The following is a 23,418-nucleotide window of genomic DNA, read 5'->3' as shown; positions in this document are numbered from 1 at the left end:
TTTAAGTCACTACCACCAGAGCCACACCGGCTTTCCAGCATAAATGATCAGCCTGGACTTTTTTTTTAAAAAAAACCCGTAACAAGCGTAAAGCACTGAAGCGAGTCCCGGGGACCCAGTGCGGCATCCTCCCGGTGACCGTGGCTGAGGGCCAGCTGGGGACAGGCCAGGCCTACCCTGACGATGACCCCCATCCGCTTGCTCTCCGAGGTGAATGGGAAGGTCTGGAGGAGGCAGTAGGTCAGGACCTGGCCGCTGGGCGTCCTCAGCTGCATGGAGGTCAGGTCCCTGTTGACCAGCGTGAGGCCGACACTCTCCGTCCACTGCACCAGGGCCACCTGGGGGAGACCAGCGAGAGGTGAGGCTACCAGGAGGCAAACTCGGCTGCGTCCAGGGCCTGACTGTCTCTGTGGCCGTGTCTAGTGTCACCTCTGCGGGGAAGCCATTCGCAGCATGATGGAGTGCCTTGGCCTCGCTTTCGAGTGATCACACCTCTGTGGCAGTTTGTGTTGACCAGCTGCCCAGAGCCAGGGCTTAACATCTACATGGAGCACACCTGCCAGGCTGGGGGCTTGGAGCGGGTGGGGCTGGGTCCGGGCACACCACGCGAGAGGGAGCAATCAGAATCCCTGGTGTACCTCGACCAGCGGTGAACAGGCGAACGGTCAGCTCCAGGGCCAGCATGTCTACCGGGGGGTGGGGCCTGGGGTCCAAGGCCGACCCAGCAGTAGGGAACCGGGAGCTCGGCCTTTGCTGCTGTGCTGAGGCTCCCGAGAAGGAGTGCCTGCAAACTGCTCCAAATGGAAACGGCCCGAGTAACCCCCTGGTGTACAGCAGGCACTCAAACACAGAAGCGACTCTTACGTGTGATCACTATGAAATGCGAAAACATCATTGGAAAATAACTTTCAAAGTTAACAGTTTATGAAAAGTATTTTTTATGTCAACAAGTATTTTCTGAAAAAAAAAAAAAAAAAAAAAAAACCTCAATGCTTTTTTAAACCTCATTGCCAGAAATTCACGATGGAAACAGGATGTGTGGCCCCTCCTGTGAGGTAAGGAGCAGGCAGGGACCCTGTGGCTCCGCCGGCTCCCTCCCTCCGCTGGGCGGCGCTCTCCTGACCCACGGCCTCCCCCACCACCTCTCTTGACCGGGCTGCTCATCAGAGCCTGGAAACAGGACATGAGGGGGCTGCCTTCTACTTCCTAGGGAGGTACAGCCAGTCCCAGAGACAGACGGAGCCAAGTCGACCACCACGGACAAGACGCCTGGGAGCCCTGCTCCTCTGCAGACCCGGGCCCCTCGGAGGGTGTCCTATCCAGGCGGCTGCTCTGCAGCAGATGGAAGGACGGACAAGGCCCCTCCCCCGTCCTCCAACAGAACCCTCTGAGCCCACGTCCCATGTCCACCCCACCAGCCTGTCACTGGACACAGAAGTCTGCCTTCTGAGGCCACACGTGGTGTGTAAGTTTCTCCTCAGCCCCAATTTCTCATCTAGAAACATAAATTTCATTCAAATGAATAAAACCATACAGCTAGCTGATTTGTAAATTCAGGAAGCAAGACATCACAAGTTAAGACTGCCAACTGCAGAATGGTGTCATCTCGCCAGGAGCAGCACCGCAGGGCCAGCGCCAAGGGCCCGGAGCGGGGCGGCGCCCAGCAGTGGGCCACGCGGGGGCAGCCGTGCACCTGGGCTGGGGAGGCCCGGCTCAGCGACTCCGCGGCGGCTGGGAGGAGCTGCCCTCGCAGGAGGAAGCGCTGCCCGTGAGCTCCTCCTGCTGGTTCTCCTTGACCCCCTCTGCCTGTAGCCGGACTGAAAGACTGAGAGGCGTCCTTAAACAGGGAGACCTGCTTGGCGCTAAAACCACTGATCAAATTTGAACACTCAGGCGCTCAACGGCGCAGAATACGGAACGTAAAGAGAAGACAAAACATAAAACTAGAAAACGCCCTGAGCCGGTGCCCAGCCTGGGCTGCTCGGCCCCTCGTACCCCTAGTGCTGGGCCGAGCTGCGCTGCGTCTGCTGAGAGACGCCGGACCTTAGCTTTAAGGACCTGAGCTCCCGCCTGCACCGTCGTCCAGGATTCTCCCAGTTTTGTGGGAAACACATGAAATGGGCAGATTTTCCTTCTGTCTGTCCTGACTGACCGTCACAGTGAGACTGCCGCGCTCCCTTCCAGAGGATGAATCACACAGCCACAGACCAAACGCTTAATGCTTGTCAAGTTCTGTGAGGAACCGCTGTCTTGAAATTTTTTACTCACAATTTTCATGTTCTGACAGGAAACAGTGAAGGACCTGCCCACTGAAGATGCCCAGGAGGTGACCTCGGAGCGCGGGAGGGGCGCTGGGGGCGTGCGGGCCGCACCGCAGGGTCCATGTGCACGCTGCGCTTTCCGGAGGGGCTCAGCCCCCGCGGGGCTGGGGACTGAGGTCGGCCGCGTGGGCTTCAGTTGGGTCCACACAAACGACCTCCGGCGGAAAGCCCGGGACTGCGGGGGTCTGGTGGGCCTCCAGGCTGTCTGCTGGGAGAAGCAGGCACTGTCCTCACCCCCGTGGGGAGAGACAGCTGGAAGCCATGATGGTCTCGGGGACCTTGGCCCAGGCATCTCTCCTACTGGCTGATTTCCATCATAACCCTGACTCTGCACGCAGCAGCCGTGCAGAGTTCCCTGCGTCCTGGGGGGGGGGGGGTCAAACCTGAAAAGGTCTTGGGGCCCTGGACCTGCAGCGGTGTCTGAGGCCAGCCCTGCGCTGACCTGGCTCAGAGTACGTGTCCATCACCTGCCAGCCCTGAGCCTCCCCGACGAGACCAGGTGCCCCACGGAGACAATATGGGCCAGGCCAGCTCAGAGTGAGAACCCCACCCTGGACCAAGAAGGAAGTGGCTAAGCGGTGACCCTGAGCGCTACCGGCACTGCCCTGGCAGAGTCAAGGAAGCAGCCTTTTAACTGGGTCAGGACCTCCTGTCGCTTTCTAGAAATACCCAAGTAAGGCCATCTAGAAAGGAGGCGTCTCTTACTCCGGGAAGGATCCCAGTGATGGAATCGGGTGACCTGGAGGCACTGCAGAGCTGAAGGAGGGCCGTTCTCCCCACACAGTGCAGACCACGGCGGGGCACTCGCACACGGGAGGCTCCAACACAGGAGAGGGACAGAAGGACGTCACAGCCAACGCGCCCCCTCTGCCGGCCGCCGAGCACCAGGAGACGTTCGCTGGGCTGGCTGTCCCGCCCAGACATGGCGCACCCACAGCTGCCACCTTTCCACGCATGTCTCCGACATGGCCACTCCTCCATGAGGCCCCAGGCAACAGCCAGCGTCTCCCTGCGACACCCCGCACCGGGGTGGGGGGTGAGCCAGTCCTGGGTGGTTTGTCAGCAGCAACTGCTCTGCTCCGGGGGCTGAGCTGCTGGCTTAGAGGAACAAGGACAACCCTGGGCCCTGAAAAGCGTGCTCAGCGTCACGGTGAGTCACTGAGGAGCTCGAGCTGGAACCCGTGCCTGCTGGCTGTCAGGTGTGCCCCCCCGGGACGCTGCAGGGCGCCGGGGCCCGCCACGCCCGAGGCTGCAGCGCTACATTCGGGCGCCAGCACCGCGCTCCGACGACGGCTCCAAGAAACCGCAGGCGGACGCTGGCACAGCGAGAGCACACCTGGGGGCCGAGCGACAATTCTGCAAGCCCACTGTGAGCGCAAAATGAAAGTGAAACTCCACGTGCTTTCCCCACACAACTTCTCTGTAACCGGCAAACGGGCCAATACCCAAGTTAATTTTTGGCTTGCACAGTGAAAGGTTACTATTACAGCCTGACCTGTGAATTGTATCTTCTTGCAAGCGCCCCTCACCTGGCTGTGCCCCGCCGCAGGCAGGACGTGCGCCTTCTATATTTGGTGACTCACATCTCTCTTATCTAGTCTACGCTTCACTTCACAGCCCACGTGAGGCAGCGGCTTATCACGGAAGTCAGTTTGGTTCTGACACCAAGCCTGGCACCCGTCCAGCTGTCTTTAGTCAGCGATCACTTTGGGGAGTAAGCATCGACGCCCACCAGAAGGAGGATCCAAAGTCCTCACGCGACAGACGCTTTCTTTATAGTGCGACGCAGGCTGCTTAGTGCTGGGCAGAATTCTGAGAATATAAAATTAAACATTTCTGAAGAGGCCCTTAAACAAACAGCCCAGAAGGACGGGCATGAACCCGGGGAACGTCGGCGCACCTGCCGCTGCCTCCTGCCCGGGCTCAGCACCCCCACCCCGCCGCCCACGCCAGCGGGAGGGTCTCCCAGCTTCCAGCTCCACCGTCATGTCGCAGAGCTCAGGACCCTGCTCTCTGTACAACTGAAATAAATACACTAGTGGCGCTCTTTTCCGAAGGCTCTTAGGAGTAACTTACGTAAAACCAGTGATAGTAAGTGTAGAAATTAAAGGAAAGAACAATTCTAAGGTATTGACAGTTTGACTCTGTTTTCTTCCTAAAGATGTTTCAGCAATGAAAGCAAACACCTTCCGAAAGCACATAAGCCGCCTGCTAACGCAGAACGAACAGCATTGCCACGAGGCGTGAAGCGCTCCCTCGAGTGATCAGAGCAGACGGCTGGGAGTTCAGGCGCTCCAGCCAAGTACTTCCCTGGAAGCCCGCACACACGGATCCGGGGAAGCAGTCTACGCCGGCGAAGCCGCCGCCCCCACCCCACGACCCCCGCTGCCCTCCTGCCCCCTCCGCGGGCCAGCTCCTCCCGGGTCACCCCCACGTCACACTCGCACATCGAGGCCAGCAGCCTTAGCACCCCTGTGTCCCGAGGCCCCCACGTCTGCGTGTTCACTGCTCTACACCCAGGACCAGCACTGAGGACGCTCCTGGAACCAGCGAGAACTCAGTGTCTTGTGTGAGGGACGTGGCCGCGGGAGGCCCAACGGGACGCGTCAGACAGGAGTGCACCTGTAACCACAGCAGCGCTGGAGCGTGTGCGCTGGAGCGCGTGCGCCGTCCTGGGCCCGGGGAGGGCCCGGGGGTGAAGAGCTGGCCCAGCGTACTCTGGGTCTCTCCCTGGAGCTACGCGCACTCCCAGTGTCATTTCTCCACGTCAAGTGCCAGGCACCCGCGGGAAGCAGAAAGGCCCCCTGCACCCCGGCCGGTCGGGCTGTGTTCACAGCTGCTGGGGCGGTACAGCGGCTCACATCTGCTGCTGCTGGTTAAGCTGGTGGTTACTGTCCCATTCCTGGGTTTGGGGAGTTCTTTATACACGCTGGTTACCAGTCATTTACCAGATGTGAATTTTGCAAACGTATCCTACACATCTGTGTTTTGTCTTCATTTTCTTAACAATGTCTTTTGAGGAACATACGATTTTTACCCTGGAGTCCAATTTATCAACTTTTCCTTTTACAATTTGTACTGCTTGTGTCCTACAAAATTACTGCCTAGCTGGAGCCTACAAAGACTGACTTCTATGTTTTCTTTTAGAAATTCCATGCTTCTCAGTTTTTCATGTGGGTCTATGACAAGTCTGAGTTAGTTCTGTAATGGGGAGAGAGTGTTACTGGCTGGGAGTGGTACTACACACGGCTGTTCAGTTGTTCCCCGCTTATTTACAGATAATCCTTCCTGTTTTGGATCTCCATGGCATCTTTATAAGAAAGCCAATTGACGTCTTGGTAACAGAAAGTCTTCCAACCCATGAACACAAGGTACTTCCCGTACACAGACCGTCTTTGATTTTTCTTCACTGTCTTACACTTGTCAGCATACAAATCATATACATATTTTGCTAGGTGTGTCCTTACTTATTTCATGTTTTTCGGCGCTTTATAAACAATCTGTCTTAAAGTTTCAATCTGTAACTGTTCTTTGCTAGTGTATATAAATACAAGTAATTTCTGTATACGGCTATCATAACGCACAGCCGTGGTAAATTTACTTAGTAAATTTTAGTGGGGTTTTTTTGATGGAGACTTTGGGATTTTCTGCAGAGACAATCATATCATCTGTTAAAAAAAGAGACAGTTTTGTTTCTTCCTTTCTGATCTGTATGCCTTTTACTTCTCTTTCCTCAGCGCACAGCTCTGGCCAGGAACTCTGGGTGAGACTGAGCAGGTGTGGCCAGAGGGCGCGTCTCGCCTCGTTCTAAACACTAGGAGCCCGACCACGTCTCCTCTAAGCAGCACGTTAAGTGTGGGGTTTTCACAGCTGCTCCTGAAGATGTTCTCTTTTACTCCTAGTTCACTGAGAGACTGTATCAAGGATGAGTGTTGAGTTGGTCAGGCGCCCCCTCTCCCAAAGCTGCTGAAATGACCCGTGGGTTTCCCCTTCAGTCCGCCTGCTTTGCTCGTAATTACAATGCTAGGGGGCCCACAACTGCCAAGCTGCACCTGCGCTCCTGGGATCAGACCCCGGACTTCGTTGGGTTTTATCTGCTTATATTTTTAAACAGACTTTTGTGCCTGTGTCCATAAGTGATTTTGGTTTGTAATTTTCTTGTAATGCCTTGGTCTGATTATGGCATCAGTTTAGCATCAACATCCCAAACTGAGCTGAGAAGTGCTTCTTCCCCTTTTATTCTTCGGAAGAGTTTGTACAGAGTTGGTGTTACTCCTCCTAGATGTTTGGTAGAATTCCCACTCGAGACACTTGGACCTGGAGATTCCTGTGGGAAGGGTTCTAGCTACAAACCAAATTTCTTTAAGAGATATAAGACCACTGAGATGTTCTGGTGACTGTTAAAGAGCTGGCCGGTGGGAAGACCTGAAATCACTGCTGCACAGAAACACGCACCCCCTTCTCCGTGGGCGGGCACACCCAGGTCTGCAGAAGCAGGTCTGCGGGCTCCTGCCCGGCACTCTCACGGGGGTCTCTGTGCTGGTAAAGTGTGGCTCACAGGAGGGTCTAGTGTGAGAATGTGGGCCTGCTCCTTTCTGTGTGTGTTTTTTGTCTGTTCATGGGGGAGGTAATTAAGTGTTTATTTATTTATTTATTTAATGGCAGTACTGGGATTCCAACCCAGGACCTTGTGCGTGCTAAGCACGCGCTCTACCACTGGGCTGTACCCTCCCCCTGGACCTGTTCTTTAACCTAGAAAACAACGTATGCTACACCATACACTTTTAGGAAAAAAACTGTAATACAAATGAACTGTTCTAAAAACAGACCCATTATTTAGGAATAATATAATCAATTGGAAGGGGATTTTTAATTCTACAGATTCTTCAGTAGGTTTCAGAGAAATCCAGGCATCACAGGATTTCTGCAGGGTGGCCAGGGTTGACCATTACCTGAACAACTGTTCTGGCATAAAAACAAAACTAAACAGAACTTTCCTTGCCCTTACTTTATGATATAATTGCATTTTCTGTCTTGCTTTGCTCGTAATTAAAATGCAGGTGAGGCAGAACAGCGCTCGAGTCCCAGCAGGAAGAGACCAGCGTTTGCTGCTACTGATCACACGACAAGCTTCCCCGTAAGTGCACGGCAAGTGTCTTTACTGCTGAGGCTCTGCGAACGGGGTACGTGTGGTCCTCAGGGCAATAGGCTGTCGTCACCGTGGAAGGGAGCTGCCGACTCTCGCTGTCCCCAGGGCCGCCTGCTCAGGTCCCGCGCGGCCCAGTGGCTCTGCAGAGGGTCTGTGAGCGCTCGGGGTGCAGCCTCATCACGGGCAGGTGGTTACTTCCTCTTAACAGCTGTGTTGATTTTTCCTGAAACATGTCTTGGATGGAACTTTCAGGCAACGTGAAGTGGCAGAGGTGACGGCAGGCAGGCTTGCTCGCGTGTCGCCTGGCCGACTGCAGCACACCTGCTGTGAGCGAGCCCTGGTTTAGGGCTGGTGTCAGGAACCGTGGTGAGAAAGCACCTTCCTATTTTAAATCCACTACTATTGGATGGGGGGGCACTCTGTTTAGGTCAGGAAAGGGTATTGAATTTTTACCTTAAATGCTTTTAAAGCCTCTAATGGAAGTGAGATTATCATGTGACCTCCAACTTACAGACATAAAGCCATACTAATGTATTTTCCAATAATGAATCATTCTTGTATACCTAGAATAAATGCCACTTGGTCATGTTCTTTCGACACACCATAAGTTTGATTTATTTGCATTATGTTTTAGAATTTCTGTATCTCTAGTTCGTAAGATTCATCCATAAATTTCTTTTTTATTGTGGGTATATTTGTGTTATTTTGGTCAGATTGTAGAATTTAGCATTAAGTTAGATTCATAAAATGATTGAAAAGGCTCTGGAATTCTCTCCTTGTTTCAGAAAAGTTTTTATAGTGTAGGACTTATGACTTACGTGTGGGTCAAAATAACTGACCTATAAAACTGGTCCAATATTAGCATTTAATATTCTTACAAAACTTTAAGCTCATTTGTCTATTAATATGCATAATTTTATCTGTGCATACTTAGTTTACACTGTTTTGTATTATTTACTATTTTTGCCAGTAGTTTTTTCATTTTATTTACCTTTCAAAGGATCAGCTTTTGAATTTACTGTTTTCTCAATCATTACTTTTATGTTTTCCTTTATCTTTTCTTTCTCCTCCTTTGCTTGGTTTTATCTTTTTCTTCTAAACTTTGTAGTTGGATGCCAACTTCGTTTATTTCATTTATTCTTACCAGACAGAGCCTTGGTTTGGTTTCGAAGACAGTGCCTACAATGTCAGCTGGTGAAGGTGGAGTTTCTGTCTCGTGACTGCCCCCGGTAGGTGATGCCTGAGTGGGAGCTGCCCAGTGCTCACATGGAGACCTCTTCTGACCTCTGACCTCCCCAACCACGGCTCCTCTCAGGATCTCATCCTCCACACTGGGTCAGGTTGACACTAAGCATGGTGCTTCTAACAGGACACACACAGAAAGAAAGCTGCCGAGGGTGGGTGGCATTTCTAGGTCTTTGGCTCAGAATTCATCTCGGGAGCAATTAACACACTGCTGCCTGCTTTCCCCACCGGTGCGGACCTCACGGGCGGGGGGGCATCTTCTCTTGCTTCCTTTGGATGCTTTCAGTGATGGCACAGGCCATGTAAGAATGACTGTTTCTCTCACTTAGCTTTGGAAATTTCTAACGATGTGATTATTGACAATAATACAAAGGCCAAAATAATTAAAATGTAAATGTAAAAAATATATTTAAGTGGGAGCCTGAGCCTCATCTCACCCACAGGTCACACTGTAGCAGCTGAGGTTGACCTCTGTCACAGGAAGTCTGTTCACGCTCACACTTCTCCAGGCTAAGTGCCCAGGACGGGAAGATATTTCCACGAGTCCTAACAAGTGACAGGAAATATAATGCGGGGCAAGATTCCATTATTAATTTTTCTATATAATTCCACTGTTCAGAAATTTCTGTGCTATTACTCTTGAAGCGCTTGGGGGAAACTTCTCTGTTGTATCCGCAGCTGTACGCACAGCACTGTCAGCTGTGCTGAGGGACACGTTTTCTACCACGCACTTCATAAGTCACAATCCATCACCGACACGTCTTCACTCTCAGTTGTGGTACTACCATCACTGCTATAATTTAATAGAATTACGAACATAAAATGCAGTCTGACCGCCTGGAAAACTGCCAATCAATCCCCACACTGGCTGAGTGGATGCTTTTTGCCCTTCTCCTAAGGGCCACGGAGGAGGGCTCACGTCACCGACGGGGATCTACTCCCCACAAACATGTTGACGACACACCACAATTAGTCCTGCTTCAATAAACACACACGATACGGTGAGTTTAAGGCTACAGCATGCTGCATACATTAGAGCGCACTTCTTACTTCGGTAAATCCAAAAGCAATGCTGTTAAGGAAGGGATGTTCTTCTGCTTTTAAATAATCTGCTTATGATTCGTCATAAGTTTTAGCTGCTGCTGGCACACGAAGGCCCACGTGGCAACAGGTACGCCCTGAAATAATATTAATGCAGAACTTAACGGATGTGAGACGATGTGGCCAGAGGAGAAAAAGCGTTACCTACAAACAGCAAATTAACAAGTGTCAGCAGTTGTCACACATCACAGCCAATCAGTCTCTCGGGACCAAAGGGGCCAGCGGTCGAGGAGGCTGTGTGGCCCTGGGCCTCGCTCCCCTGCCCAAGGCCCGGCCTCCTGAGCTGACACGGGGCCAGTGCCGGTGGGGATGCTGGCTGGCTCAGCTTCCTGCACTGGCGGGACACACGGCTCGCGAGGGCTGGGTTTTCACTTGCCCGGGAGCTCCCGGGAACACTGCACGTGGCCAAGCTGGAGTTTGCTTTGCTGAGGCTGCAGACACAAAGCGACAGGCGAGCAAGCCTTCCTGCTCTCCTGGAGAAAATGAAAGATCGATCACTTATCAGAAGAAACAGTGATCAGGGCCTAAGTAGGCGCCACACGCTGAATGTGAAATCACCGACTCGCTCGGACCAGCACTCCCTGCATGTGAAGAACCAGAAGTCCTCAGCACCGCGGGTCCTTGGCGCCTGGCTCCCCGCGACTCCGCCATCGGTACAGTTCACGGTGCGCACGCACAGGCCGGGCAGAAGAGCCTCTCCGTCTTCGGGGAAGGGGAGGTGGAGAATGGCAGCAGCACAGCAACAACCCCTCGCACGCTCCCTCCACAGACCGAGAGACCCAGCGCCACAGACAGGCAGGCGCGACCGAGGGGGTGCTGGGCGGAACCGACGGCCCCGGTTACGCCTCCCGCGCAGCAGGGCTGCTTCTGAGCTGCATTCGCTGCGACAGGTCAGGGTTGGGGGGCGAACAGACAGCACCAGCCAGCTCCCTGAATGCAGCTCCAGGGTGCAGTGGTCTGAGCACCTTATTTAATCAAAAATGCTTCTAAAACAGTACTTCAGTGACGGGGCGACAATGCCATCATCTGTCAGTCGACTGCAGCAAAGTTCAGTAAGCCAAGTAGCGAGCGTTCAGATGTCCCCATAGCCTCCGGGGACCTGCAAACGCTGTGCCAGAGGTGGCTACGGTGACGTCTGCTCTCCTCGCTTTCAGGGTTGGGGACTTCTCACAGGTTATTCAACGGCTGCCACTTTTGATCACTGTCCAATTTTCAAAGCAGGAAGAAACTTTAAACTAAAAAATTTTAAATACAAGATTAGCACCTCCAACTTAGTTCTGGAAATCTTCTAACCAATGAACCCCCTCTCTGTCGTGAATTCTTAACAGATCAAAAGTGTTATCACTTTGAAAAAGCCCATGTACTTTCAACAAAATTTGCTTTTATTTTTGGCAAGTAATAAGGCAAATAATGTAATGCAGTATTTAAAACTTTCAGTAAAATTTTCCTTGGGAAATATCTGTGGTCTGTTTCCCATCCTCAGGACTGGGAAACAACATGTTTCCAACATGCAATCACATGGAGCTAGAAAGACTTTCTATAATGTTAGGGTACGAAAAACAACCCTTTCTTGCAAGAAAAAGGGGGTGGTGTGTCCCCTTCTGAGGAGCATCCTGTCCCTGGTGACCTGTACCCCAAGGTCGTGGCAGGAGTGACACAGGGAGCGAGGAGGTGGCAGGTTCGTAGACACGTCTCTGTTGGGATGGATGACCCAACAGGAGTGGGGAGCTGTTCTCAGCTTTCCTTGTTTTATAAAAGCAAGCTTTCATCTTTCTGGCTGTTTTTTCACCACCTTTAAGCTCTTCTATGACTAACAACGTATCGTAATCTCTAAATTGGTTTATTTCAGTTAGAGTCAGACAATTTCTTGTAAAAAGTCAAGAGCTGGGAAAACCGGACAGTTCTGTGTAAAAGACTGAAATCAGATCATTCTCTAACACCACACGCAAAAATAAACTCAAACTGGATTAAAGACCTAAACACAACACCAGAAACCATGAAACTAGCGGAAAACACAGGTAGAACTCTCTCTGACATAAATTATAGCAGTATTTTTTGGAATCTGTCTCCTAAAGCAAAGGACATAAAAGCAAAAAAACTGGGACCTAATTAAACTTAAAAGCTTTTGCACAGCAGAAGAAACCATTGACATAAATAGCTTGTACAACCCAACATCAAAGAAACCCGACAACACTATTAAAAAATGGGCAGAAGACCTGCATAGACATTTTTCCAAAAAGGACAGGCAGAATGGCCTACGGGCACATGAAAAGAACCTCACCAACACCAATCCTAGAGAAATTCAAATCAAAACCACGAGGTATGACCTCACACCTATCAGATGGCGGTTATCAAAAAGAACAGGAAGAGTAAGTGTTGGTGAGAATGTGGAGAAAAGAGAGCCCCGTGCACTGTTGGCGGGGATGTGAGCTGGTGCAGCCACTATGGAAAACAGGATGGAGGTTCCTCAGAAAGCTAGCACTGCCAAATGGCCCAGCAAGTCTACTCCTGGGTATGTATCTAAAAAATCAGAAAAGATACAGGCCCCCCAATGTTCACAGCAACATTATTTACAATTGCTAAAATGTGGAAGCAACTCAAGTGTCCATCAGCAGATGACTGGATAAAGAAGATGTGGTGTAATTGTACAATGGAATACTACTCAGCCATAAAAAAGGATGAATTTTGCAATTTGCAACAACATGGATGGACCTGGAGGGCATTATGCTAAGTCAAGTAAGCCAGACAGAGACATATAGTGTATGACGGCACTTATGTGGAATCTAAAAAATACTCCAGTGACTATAATGAAACAGAAAGAGACTCACAGATATAGAGAACAAACCAAAGGTGACTGGTGGGGAGTGGGATGGGGGAGGGTCAACATGGGGCATAAGGCGTACAAACTACTGTGTGAAAATAAATAAGCTTCAAGGACGTACTGGAGGCCACGGGGAACGCAGCCCATATTTTATAATAACCGCAAGCGGGGCATAACCTTTAAACACCGTGAATCACTACACTGTACTCGGTAGCTCATATAATGTTGTAAATCAACTATACTTTAATCAAAAAAAATAAGGTAAAACTTATATCACTGAAGTTTCAGAAATAAATCTGGCTTCAAAACAAACAGTGGCAGGAGCTCCGTGCAGCCGAGCCTGCAGGTCCCCAGGGCGTCTCCTGGTGCTCTGGTGTCAGGGAGGCAGACACGGCACCCGGGCCCCGGGGCTTCACCTGGGCCGGGGGTGGTGCACAGCCGAGAGCTCACCTGCTTCTGTCACACGGCAACGTTTGTCTTTTACCCAGAAAGGACGTCAAAAGGAGGGATTCACAAGATGCAGGGGTTCTCGGCTGTGGGTGCGACTTACTGGGTTTTCAGATTTTGAGAATGGAGAGATGTCCAGCCCCACACAGGCCGACTGCATAATCAGCGTTTCCAGAACTGAGCATGGATGTAGAAAATGACAAACACAAAACTGAAACAAAACTCGTGGAGTGGACAAGATTAAGAACCCTGGGCCCGCGGATGAGGGCGCGAGGGCACCTTGGGAACGGGACCCGCTGGCACGCAGGCGGCAGGCTTCGTGGTGACAGGAGGGTGTCACTGCCGAGTGTGCGCTGCTCGGCCCGGGGCACAAGCGGGGACTGGCCCGTGCGCGGGGCCTCCGCTCTCGGCACGACCGCGGCCCTCCCGGGGCGGCGCTGTTACCCAGAGGCTGTTCTCTTTGGAAATGAACTTGTTAATGGGGATCAACAGGCTCTTCTCTTTAAAACATGAGGCCAGATTTTTAAGACTACGATTAGCAGTACTTTCTTGAGGGGTTATTTACTTACAGGAGCCAGTTTTATCAAGTACTTGAAGAAGTCTGTCGGCGTACACCCCGGGCGTGCTTGGTTGGATTACTTTACAGAAATGTCTGCTGAACTTTGAGAGCAAAGAGCACACAGGGAAACTATATAAAGTACACTAAGACTGTACAGGAACTGGACAAATTAACTTAATAGTAACTCTTATCAGCCTAAAAAGCAAAGGATGACTGATGTCGAGTTGGAAATGACTGACTTACCACATGTAGGATTTTACCATTTCTGTCGTCTGCAGATTTTTGAAATATTTACATCCAATTCCCTTTCAAAGTAGATACACTGTATCTAAACTCTGCAAAAATAACTGGAAATTCAACCTGCAAACCCGATGATTCATTTGGAGATAAGAAAGTACTGGGTGACGTAGCCCATGGATTTTATTAAAACCGGACTTGGTTACAAATCAGTTTATGGAATCAGTAAGCTGCCTGATTTCTCTTGTGGTTCCTCCTGTGCCTAAGACGCTCTGAGATGCGTGGACACACGTCCGAAAGGCGTCGGTCAGGCCGGAGGTCACGCCAGGAGAACGGGACGACCTCCTGCGCTACGTCTAGAGCATCAACACTACGGCGCAGCCCCTCCCCACCCCACGAAAATCTGCTCCCCGGGCCTCGAGCCCAAGGCATCCACACTTGGAGGACGACACCGGCCGGGCCCCGACTGACCTCATCGGGGCTGGAGGCCTGGTAGGTGCGGTTCTCGTCACTGAAGTCCTGGTCCACCTCGGCGAACTCGGCGTCCGTGGCCGCGCCCGCTCGGGACTCATACACGGGGGTAACATTGTGGCATAGGGCCACGGCCTTCACCGCCTCGTGTACCCGGCTGCTCACGCTCTTCCGAACCTTGGGAGCCGAAGACTGGGCTTTTCTCGGTGGAGTCGAGCTGGTGGTGTTTCCACCGGCTTGAGAATGCGTCTGTCAGAGAGAGAGAGACCAAGCAGCAGAGCTGGTGTCGGAATTATTAACAAACGTGACTCCTAACTAGTGAGGGCTAAAAGAGGCGGCTCAGGTGACACTTCCCAGTGGGCGGGCAGTGGGACAAGTCGCTCTTTTGTCCTCATACCTACGAAGCGCTCTGATACGTCCTGGTTGTCAAGTACACCAAAATACTTGTTTCGGATTCAAAGTCTGACCGCCTCCTTTTACCAGATGCACCTCAGGCGTGGCACTGATCTGCTAAGCCCTTAATAATTTCAGTTTATTCATTGCTTCTAGAAGCACGGTTAACAGAATGGAATGGAATGCTCACAACTGCTTTCATTTTCCTTTAAAAAGAGCCGTGCACAAAATGGTATAATGTGCATAAAATGTGCATAAAAGCAGGGGGAAAATGTTTCTGAAAGTCCCCTTAAAACCGTGACTTCACGCAGCCCGCAGTAGCAGTCACTGGTTGTTTTTCAGACGCAGGAACCGCTGCATCCTGGGGAAACAGCCCTCCGCTCAGCCTGGCCCGTCGGCCTGGCCTCCGCCCGCGAAGGGGTTGACTCCATGCCGCCTCCTCCGCGGGGGAGGGTTGGGGGCCCCCAACTCCGAGGCCTGGCGAACACCTCCCCCTGAACTCAGGGAAACGCACAACAGTCCCCAGAAAGCCTGTCGCGCTTCTGGGCGGCTGTGCAGCCACCAAACTGCGCCTGCTCTGCCCGCCAGAATGCAGCGCTGGCTAACGAGGGGGTCACTCTCTGCTCAGCTGGTCCCCGTGACCCCACACCGGCCTCAGCCCGCACCGCCAGGCAGAGCCTCCGTGGTTACGTTCAGCGCTGGCTGTGACTTCATCTCCCACTGAGTTCTTTCAACCCACTGGAGATCATGCCCTGTGCCACCAAACGCTTCCAGTGGGGAAGCATTGGGTGCTACAGACCCGTGAACGCCGGCGGAACTAGCAGACTGCTGCCACCTCAATAACAAGACAGAACAGAAGGAATAAACTCGGTTTCACAGGAAAAGTGCCGTCTAACCAGCTAACCACCACATCGCTTTTAGTGAAGAAGATTATTACAATTCTCCTTAGATGGAATATTACTTCCTGTATTTGTAACAATGGCTCATCTCTTCTGCCTTTAGTTTTTTTTCCTAGTAAAGTAACTTATTTGGAGCTATTGAAATCGTATTTGTGGAAAACGTAAGTTAAGGTTTTAAACACCGGACGTTACTTGGTACTGCATAACGCAGACACAGATGACAAGAAGGAGTCTTACTCCTGCTCCTCTGAATCTCGTCTTCCGTTAATAAATATTCCAAGTTACAAAACACTCTGTGTTAAAACGAATGACGTCCAAACTAGTAAAGTGCTTGGTTTTGAATGCCTGTGCGTGGCAGTGGGCTGGGGGTGTCCAGTCACAAGTGCAACAAACATACACACCAATCAGACTTTTTCACTAGACGGCATCTCACAGGCGCAGTGAGTACACGCCCGGCCGCGTGTTACAGACCAAAGGGGTGGTGAGCACGAGGCTGACCGGCCCCGGAGATGTGTCGGGGAAGAACCGTGAGGGTGAGTGTGATTCCGGCCAGTCTGCGCAAAGTCGGGCTGGAAACCAGAGACCGCGGGCACCGGCCTCCGTGCGCAGGTCGTCCAGGGGCCTGAGCTGTCACCCCCGTGGGCACCCTGCACTTTCCACCTGATACACCCTGACATCATCACGGGGGTGGCAGCTCCACAAGTCCCCAGGGAGGTGGAGAGACTCAACAGGATGGCAGCCCACACGCCGTCACTCAGACTCTTTCCCTTGGGTTGCGGGGTTTGCACAGAATTGGTGGTTCCAGGCTATGTGACAAGCAGGAGGAAATCCAGGTGAGTGGAACACGAGCTCCACTTGGGGACGGGGCCGCGGAAACCACAAGGCCTGAGATAAACGGGAAACCGCCCATGCCGCCAACCCACCGCTCATCTCAAGGGGACCTGTGCACACGGGGCCCTGGGACGAAGGACGTCAGGAGAGCCTGGAGGGAGGAGGACTCCAGACGCCCTCGCCAAGAACTCCTGCTGCAAAGTGTCCGCCAGGTGCTGGGCTGCTAGGCTGCGCCCTTACGGGAAAGAAAGGAGTCCTGTTCTGTACCCTTGGGGGCACCTCCAAGGCTCCGGTGGAAAACACAAGATTCAGCTTTTGTTAAAAAGAAAAAAAACCTATTGGAGACATGGACAAAGCGTTTACAGATGAAATAATGTGAAAGCATGTTCGAATCTGACTTCAGAACATCAGGAGGACAGGGCGGGGACGGATCACGGACAGGACCGACCGGAGCCTGCTCACCTGCGAGTAGGAATCCACCACGTGGTTCTGGATCTCGTCCATCGTGTCTGGCCCGTACGACACGGTGCCCAGGTGCAGCCGCTTAAACACCATCTCGTTCTGGGTGAGGGTTCCTGTGACAGAAGTGACCAGGACGCGGTCAGCATGGGCGGCCTGGCCGCGGGTGAGGGTGCAGCCCGCTGGGCCTCTGTCCAGCTGGACGTCCTCCCGCCCCAGCCATGCGCTCCTGCAGGCGTTCTCTGCACCGCCTCCACGTTCATTCCACTAGTGAGACCAGAACTTTCCTCCCAGAACGTCAGGCTCCCTTTCTGGTAACTCTTGAGAACGGGATGGGCTCTAGTCTGTGAGGAAAGTCTGCCTTTCAGTTCAGTCTGTTATTTGTACAGATGCAAGTCCTGCCCGGTCTGAGAGAGACGGGTGGGAACCACGTGTCCACACTCCAGACCGTGGACCCACCCAGCCCAAATCAGCGCATCTGACCCTTCCAAATAAACCTATTTTGAAAAATGAAGTATTTCTCATTGAACAAAACAATGCGTTTAACGCCTGGCGTCCGCTTGTACGCAGGCAGAGGAGGTGAGAAAGGAAAGGCACCTTCTCTTGAGCTGGTTTCCAACCGGTGAGGCCCTACTCCTCTGTCCTCAGGCCCCGGCGCCCCCGGCCAGACCCCAGGGGAGCGGGAGCTGGGACGCCCTCTCTCCTGGGGTGAATCAAGGCACCCTGAGGAGCACAGCAGGTCAATTTTATGAGGTTTCCTGGTTTCAGCTTCACGTGTATCAAAAAGACACACAACCAATGCGGTGAAGTGCCATCATGAACAGAAAGAAGGGGAGGCAGATATGACGTCACACATTTAAAAACTCGGTGAATTTTCATTAAAAGTGGCACATAAACTCAGAGTCATTCACCTCCTGGCTCTGAAGGAGACCTGAACGCTCCACGTGCATCCCCTCACCTGGAAATAATCGCACAACACAGGTTCTTGCTTCCCAGGTTTCACAGCAGGAGGGCGACGGGGCAAGTGCCCCGCGGACCTGCAGGTCCGGGGCCTCCCTGGGGTCTCTGCGCTTGTTTCAAAGCACAGAGAAGGACTGTCCACTGACACTGACGAAGTTGTAAGTGTGAACACAGACAGATGAGCGATCACAGCACGAGCTGGACTTTTCACGTGGCTACAAAACATTCGAAAATACTAATTCTTGTTTTCTTTGGCTCACGTGATGCAGAAAGTACAATACGGAGTGTTTACACACCCCTCTCCGACTCCACACACGCCTGTGAGGACTCACGTTCACAGCAAAACAGCTCATCTGACAGAACCCCCATCAGGCACAGAGGTCGTTTCAAAGTCAAAGGAGAGTCTACAATTTACAGTGATTATTTTAGAGGCTGTTTGATAAGCCCTGTCAAAAGAATGTACAAAATGTATCAGAGTTCCTTAAATCTCAAAGAGCAGCTCCCGTCAGGGACACACGTTAGCTTCACAAATTTTGCCTTTTACAAAACTCTATGCAGCCCCTCTACCGCCCTGAACAAATGGCTCCTTTGATTAACATAATCAAAGCTACATGAGAAATGCATTTAAAGGGTTTTCTGGTTATGCCAGTTTCATTAAATAAAGAATAATTAACTTAAACTTGAGGTTATATTACATAATGTCACCAGCAACAAGTCGTCTATCTTATAACAGACTTTTAGGGGATTCCTTAGGAGTTTCTACACAGAGACCATGTCACACAGATAGCTCCACTTTCCTTCACAATACGGATGTCTTTTTCTTTTTCTTGCCCAATTGCTTTGGCTAGCACCTTGAATAATTCATTGTAGACAAAGAGCAGAAACAGCTCTAATGTCCACCAACGGATGCATGGATAAATAAAATATGGTACATCCGTGCAGTGCAATGTTATTCTGCAATAAGAAGAGCCCAGGCACTGACACAGGCTACCACGTGGATGAACCTCGAAATGCTGTGCTGAGTGAAGGAAGCCGGTCGGAAGAGGCCACACAACGTACGGCTGTGTTTCTGTGATGCATCCAGAACAGGCAAATCCCTGGCGGTCAACTCAGGCTGGGCAGGGGGAGGGAGAGCCTGAGTCCGCTCTCCGGCTGTGGTGGAGGCAGCACCATGGCTGTGCCGAGTGCTTGAGTGACAGCCAACTGACCCAGACGCTGTCGTGATACCCGCTGTATCGCTGAAATGTCTAAGTTGCTGAAAAACCATGTTTCACGTGGCTCAAAATGACGTATCTAAAGAAATGACTAGCATTTCCCATCAAATAAACAAGAAAAGATTTGTCATTTTACCCTTTAAACAAGTATGCTCACATTCTGTTGGGTCACAGAAACTGGAATATTTATGCTAACATTCCTTTATGCGTCTCGTACAACTACTTAACGTATTAAGATGAATCATAAAAATATTTTCTAAAATTTCAGTGATGTTTTTACTGTGCAGCTGACTCTGCAAAGTGCTGAGGGGGACAGTCAGTGCTAGTCCCCGACCTTCCGGGCCCTCTTGGACAGCAGAGAAGTGTAAGGTTAAACCAGGTATTAAAAGAGTCAGTAATGCAAAATTTTTTCAAGTCTTATCTTAAATGATTCTTGTGATTTGTCATTTGATGGTTTCTACAACATGTGTCTTCTTAAATCAGCAGAAGTTGGTACGTCCCAAATTGGAAACACTGTGAAGGGCAGGGCCAGCTGCGGCAGGGGGGCTGGTAGGCCGCCACGTCACAGAGCCTCACACCCCACTGGGCACCACGACAGCTCCACGCACAGGTGCCTTTCAACAAAAGGCTTGTTTTGGATTTCTGGAAAAAAGAAAAAGCTGTAGTTCTTTAATGAAGCAGGGTTTTGTGAACTACAACGAGCCAAGCAGGCAAAGAGGAAATTAGTTTCCAGGGAAAAACTCCCCCAGGGACCATTCTCAGGGTGGTGACAGAGGTGACTCCCAGACACATGGAGCAGACGTCCGAGCAGCAGATGCAAGCTTTCTGATCAGATCTCCCGAGACTGTGATTTGGCTTCAGACCCCAATGTGACCTCGTCACAGGAGAGGACCTTCATCACAGGGCAGGCAGCTTGCCTGGACGGCACAGACCTCCTGTGAAGACTCTAGTCAAGCAAAGTGGTGACCATGCAGATCAGCGGCCATGGGGAGGGCACAGCTCAGCGGTGGAGCACGTGCCTAGCATGCGTGAGGTCCTGGGCTCCATCCCCAGGGCTACCCTTAAAAAATAATAAATAAATAAATAAACCTGATCACCACCCCCCACCAACCAACCAACCAACAAAAACCCCACAGCTACTTAGACCTTAAGATGAAGGAATGGAAACAAAACTTCTAAGTGACTAAGACTGATTTACCAAACTGTAAAGGTCATATCCAAATAAAACATATCTGACATCGTTTAATGAGAAGTCACATGTCTTCTCTGCTGTGTGTGAGGCTTTCTCGGAAGATCGCGTGTGTGGATGTCCCAGCTGGAGCACGACGTCCATCTCGCGTCCGAGCACACGGCTCAGCAGCAACTGCCCCAGCAGGACGGCTTGTGCTCTTGTAACTGGAGACATTGTGGGGAGAGGCTGCAGGACACTCCGAACCCCCGAGAGGCGGCAGCTCTGGGGCCCTGGAAACCATGGAAGCGACGCTTCCCCCACGATGATGCCAGCCCACGAGGCTTCCGTGTGATTCGAGTCTAAACAACATGGCATGATGGGTAATGGATGCTACAATTAACACGAGTCCTAAAACCTGTTGTTTCAGTGGGTGTTTCAGTAATGGCTTCGTTCCACGTGAAGATAAAAACTCTGAACAAAGGAATTAATATATTGCTTTAATAGGCTGCACCTGAGTTAAGTTTTAAAATTTATGAGTTCTCTGAGGCATTGTTCTTTAAACAATGGCTTTGTCAGCGCGACCAGGGGGAAGATGAAAGTTCTCCGGCAGATGAAGCACAAATGATCTGTCCTCCAGTTTCAGCATCGTTTGCTCGTTCATCACAGAACGTCTCGTATTTCTGGTCAGCGTCAATACGCTCCGCGCCCTGGCAGCTAACAGACGCCGGCTCTTGTTGAGTGAATTACTTTATGTTTCACGCACTGGTGGCTGCAGATGTGTCACTATAGCAACATCATTAATTTCAGATCTTACCGGAAGCGTGCGCTCCAATCACACCTAATTATACCACATCGCTTCCTCATCCACACAAGGAAACTGTAAGGCAGTCACTGGGCTGCTTCGTTCTCTGTCCCGCTGTGGCCAACGCCAGCGTGCCGCCATGGACACGACTCGTCACAAAGCTCGTTGTGAACCGAAGGGTTTTCCGTCGGATGGGGGCCGCCTCACTCTGTGCAGCAACGGCCGGAGCCCCACAACAGCTCCCTCTTAGCCAGCCCGGCTAACGCCCGGCCACTGAGATGTCCGCACACCGCCCCCCTCCCCCCCGCCCAGGCGCCCACCCGCCGTGGGATCACTGAGAAAGGGCCTGAAAAACTCCAGGTCAGAACATTTTAAAAATAGTGTAAATGACTCCACTCGGCTTCAACATCAGAAAGTGATGGTGAGAATTTCCCCAGTGACCCCAGCACAAAACGGCCATTCAGAAATCAAGATGCAAATACTTTAATATATTTTACACATTTTTTTTGTGATTCTTTTTAAATCTCAGGAACCAAGATACTTTATTAAGCTAAAAACCATAAGAAGCACTGTTTTTGCCTTTTAAAAGCAGCAGAGTAAACGTGGGGAAAAGGAGGTTTTGCCTTTATGACTCCGGGCAAAATCCACTTCTCCTCGCCCCAGTGTCATGAAAATTCAACAAAGAAAAATGGAAGAGCCCAGAGCAGAGTACTAATCTCAGCTTTGTTTAAAATGCAAAATAAAAAATCAGTCTTCTGAGGATGGATGAAGGTCACAAAACCTTTACTTTCTGATTTCAAACAGCCAGAGACGCAGAGACTCCGGTTTACACTGCTCTCGGGCGTGTGCTTTCTGCTCATAAATGAAGATGAAATAAGAGTCGGTCTCCTTCCAGGAGCGTTACATGCACACGTCAAACGGCCACAAAAGCACTCATGATCCAGACAAGACCTGCTCCTCCTGGACAAGCACGACCGTCCTGCGACCACAGGAGGCCTCTGAAAGGTGGTGCAGGAAGGCGGCTGGTGTGGGCGCCGAGGCCGGGGGCAGCACAGCGCCCCCTGCCCCGCAGAGGAAGGCCCCCCCCAACACCCGTGGAGCTCGGGGCTTTCCTCGGCATCAACCCCAGGGGAGGCAAAGCTCTGCACTTGGTGGTCACTGCTGCTCAGTGCTCTCGTAAGGACAGCGCAGTCTATCCACTGCCCTGGGGGGGCTTTTTGTGTGATACACTCAGTTCGTCTTTGTAGCCAGAACAAGTCTCATGTGTCTCCTGGTGCAGATGTTTCCTTAGGGGGTAGATGCTGGCGTGAGGAGGCGGCACTGACTGATAAAGCCAAAATCTGCTTTACAAGGGGGGCCAGGTAACATGCCCACCAGCTCTGAACAAAAGTTCCTGATGCACCCTGTGCTTGCAAACATGTCAGGTCTTTGTAATGTGGGGAGGAATGATCCTTTATCACATTAAGATGCCCTACTCATGAAAACAGCGAACCTCTCCATTCAATGAGCTCCCTGTAAGGTCTTTCAAACTTTAACAGCATACAGCCAGACAGGTCTGACATATTCTGTGTTAAAATTTATGTTTGATTACTTGGAACTTTTTTTTGCTGTTGTAATTGGCATCTGCAGAATTAAGTGTCCTGACTGGTGTACAGAAATGTGGTTTAATTCTGGTACTGAGTTTATATATCATAAAACTCTTACAATTCTAAAAGTTTTCCTGGTGCTCCGCTAGGGTTTCTAGGGGGGACAACCACTGAATTTGGTTTCTTGGGGACAGTTCTCCTGTCCCTCTAGACTTCACGTGTGGCCCCTGGTCTCGGTTACACGTGTCAGGGGAGACCAGGCCGGGTCTCCTCAGCTGGCAACCCTGTTGGCTTTAAATTCAGGATTTCTTCAGGACTCTGTTCTGGAGACACTTCCCTGCATTTCTCTAGAATCTCTGTAGGAGCCATTCCGAGTTTGAGTTGGCTGTCCTCTGGCTTCTCCAGCTGTTTTCCAGAAATAACTCAATTTCTGCACCCTCAAACGGTACTGTTCTCCAGTATTGGTGGAGACTTAGTCTGTAAATTTCCCCATCAGCGCAGCGAGGTGGGAAGGGAGGCTGTGAAGGCGTTTTCTTCGTCTACCCCTGACCCTGAGCCCTGAGGCTGTCATTTCTGACTCCCCCTGACGTCCGAGCGTTACTTACAGGGCAACTCCTCAGCGTCCCAGGAAGACAAGTCCCAACCAAAGCCAAACACAGCTGGACAGGGTCCTGACTGGACTGGAGCAGATGTACAAATTCCTGGGAACACAGTGCGCTAGGGACCACAGCACGGGCCCCCTGATTCCGGCC

At 51.3% G+C, this 23,418-nt stretch overlaps 1 protein-coding gene across 8 annotated transcripts in view; it reads right to left on the bottom strand.

The window, feature by feature from the left end:
• Positions 1-23,418, bottom strand: part of ATP9B (ATPase phospholipid transporting 9B (putative)) — a 155,698-nt gene that overhangs the window by 24,708 nt on the left and 107,572 nt on the right. For all 8 annotated transcript variants that reach the window (XM_031441712.2, XM_031441713.2, XM_031441714.2 and 5 more), the window contains 3 exons: positions 16,937-17,049; positions 14,352-14,600; positions 177-338 (listed from right to left, as the gene is read on the bottom strand). In XM_031441712.2, the coding sequence (XP_031297572.2) occupies positions 177-338; positions 14,352-14,600; positions 16,937-17,049 (524 nt within the window). The remainder of the gene's footprint in view (positions 1-176; positions 339-14,351; positions 14,601-16,936; positions 17,050-23,418) is intronic.

Source organism: Camelus dromedarius, chromosome 28 (genome assembly GCF_036321535.1).
Source record: "Camelus dromedarius isolate mCamDro1 chromosome 28, mCamDro1.pat, whole genome shotgun sequence".
Classification (NCBI taxonomy): Eukaryota; Metazoa; Chordata; class Mammalia; order Artiodactyla; family Camelidae; genus Camelus; species Camelus dromedarius.
Note: the sequence above shows the minus strand (reverse complement) of the source record. Positions and strands in the feature narration are given on the sequence as shown.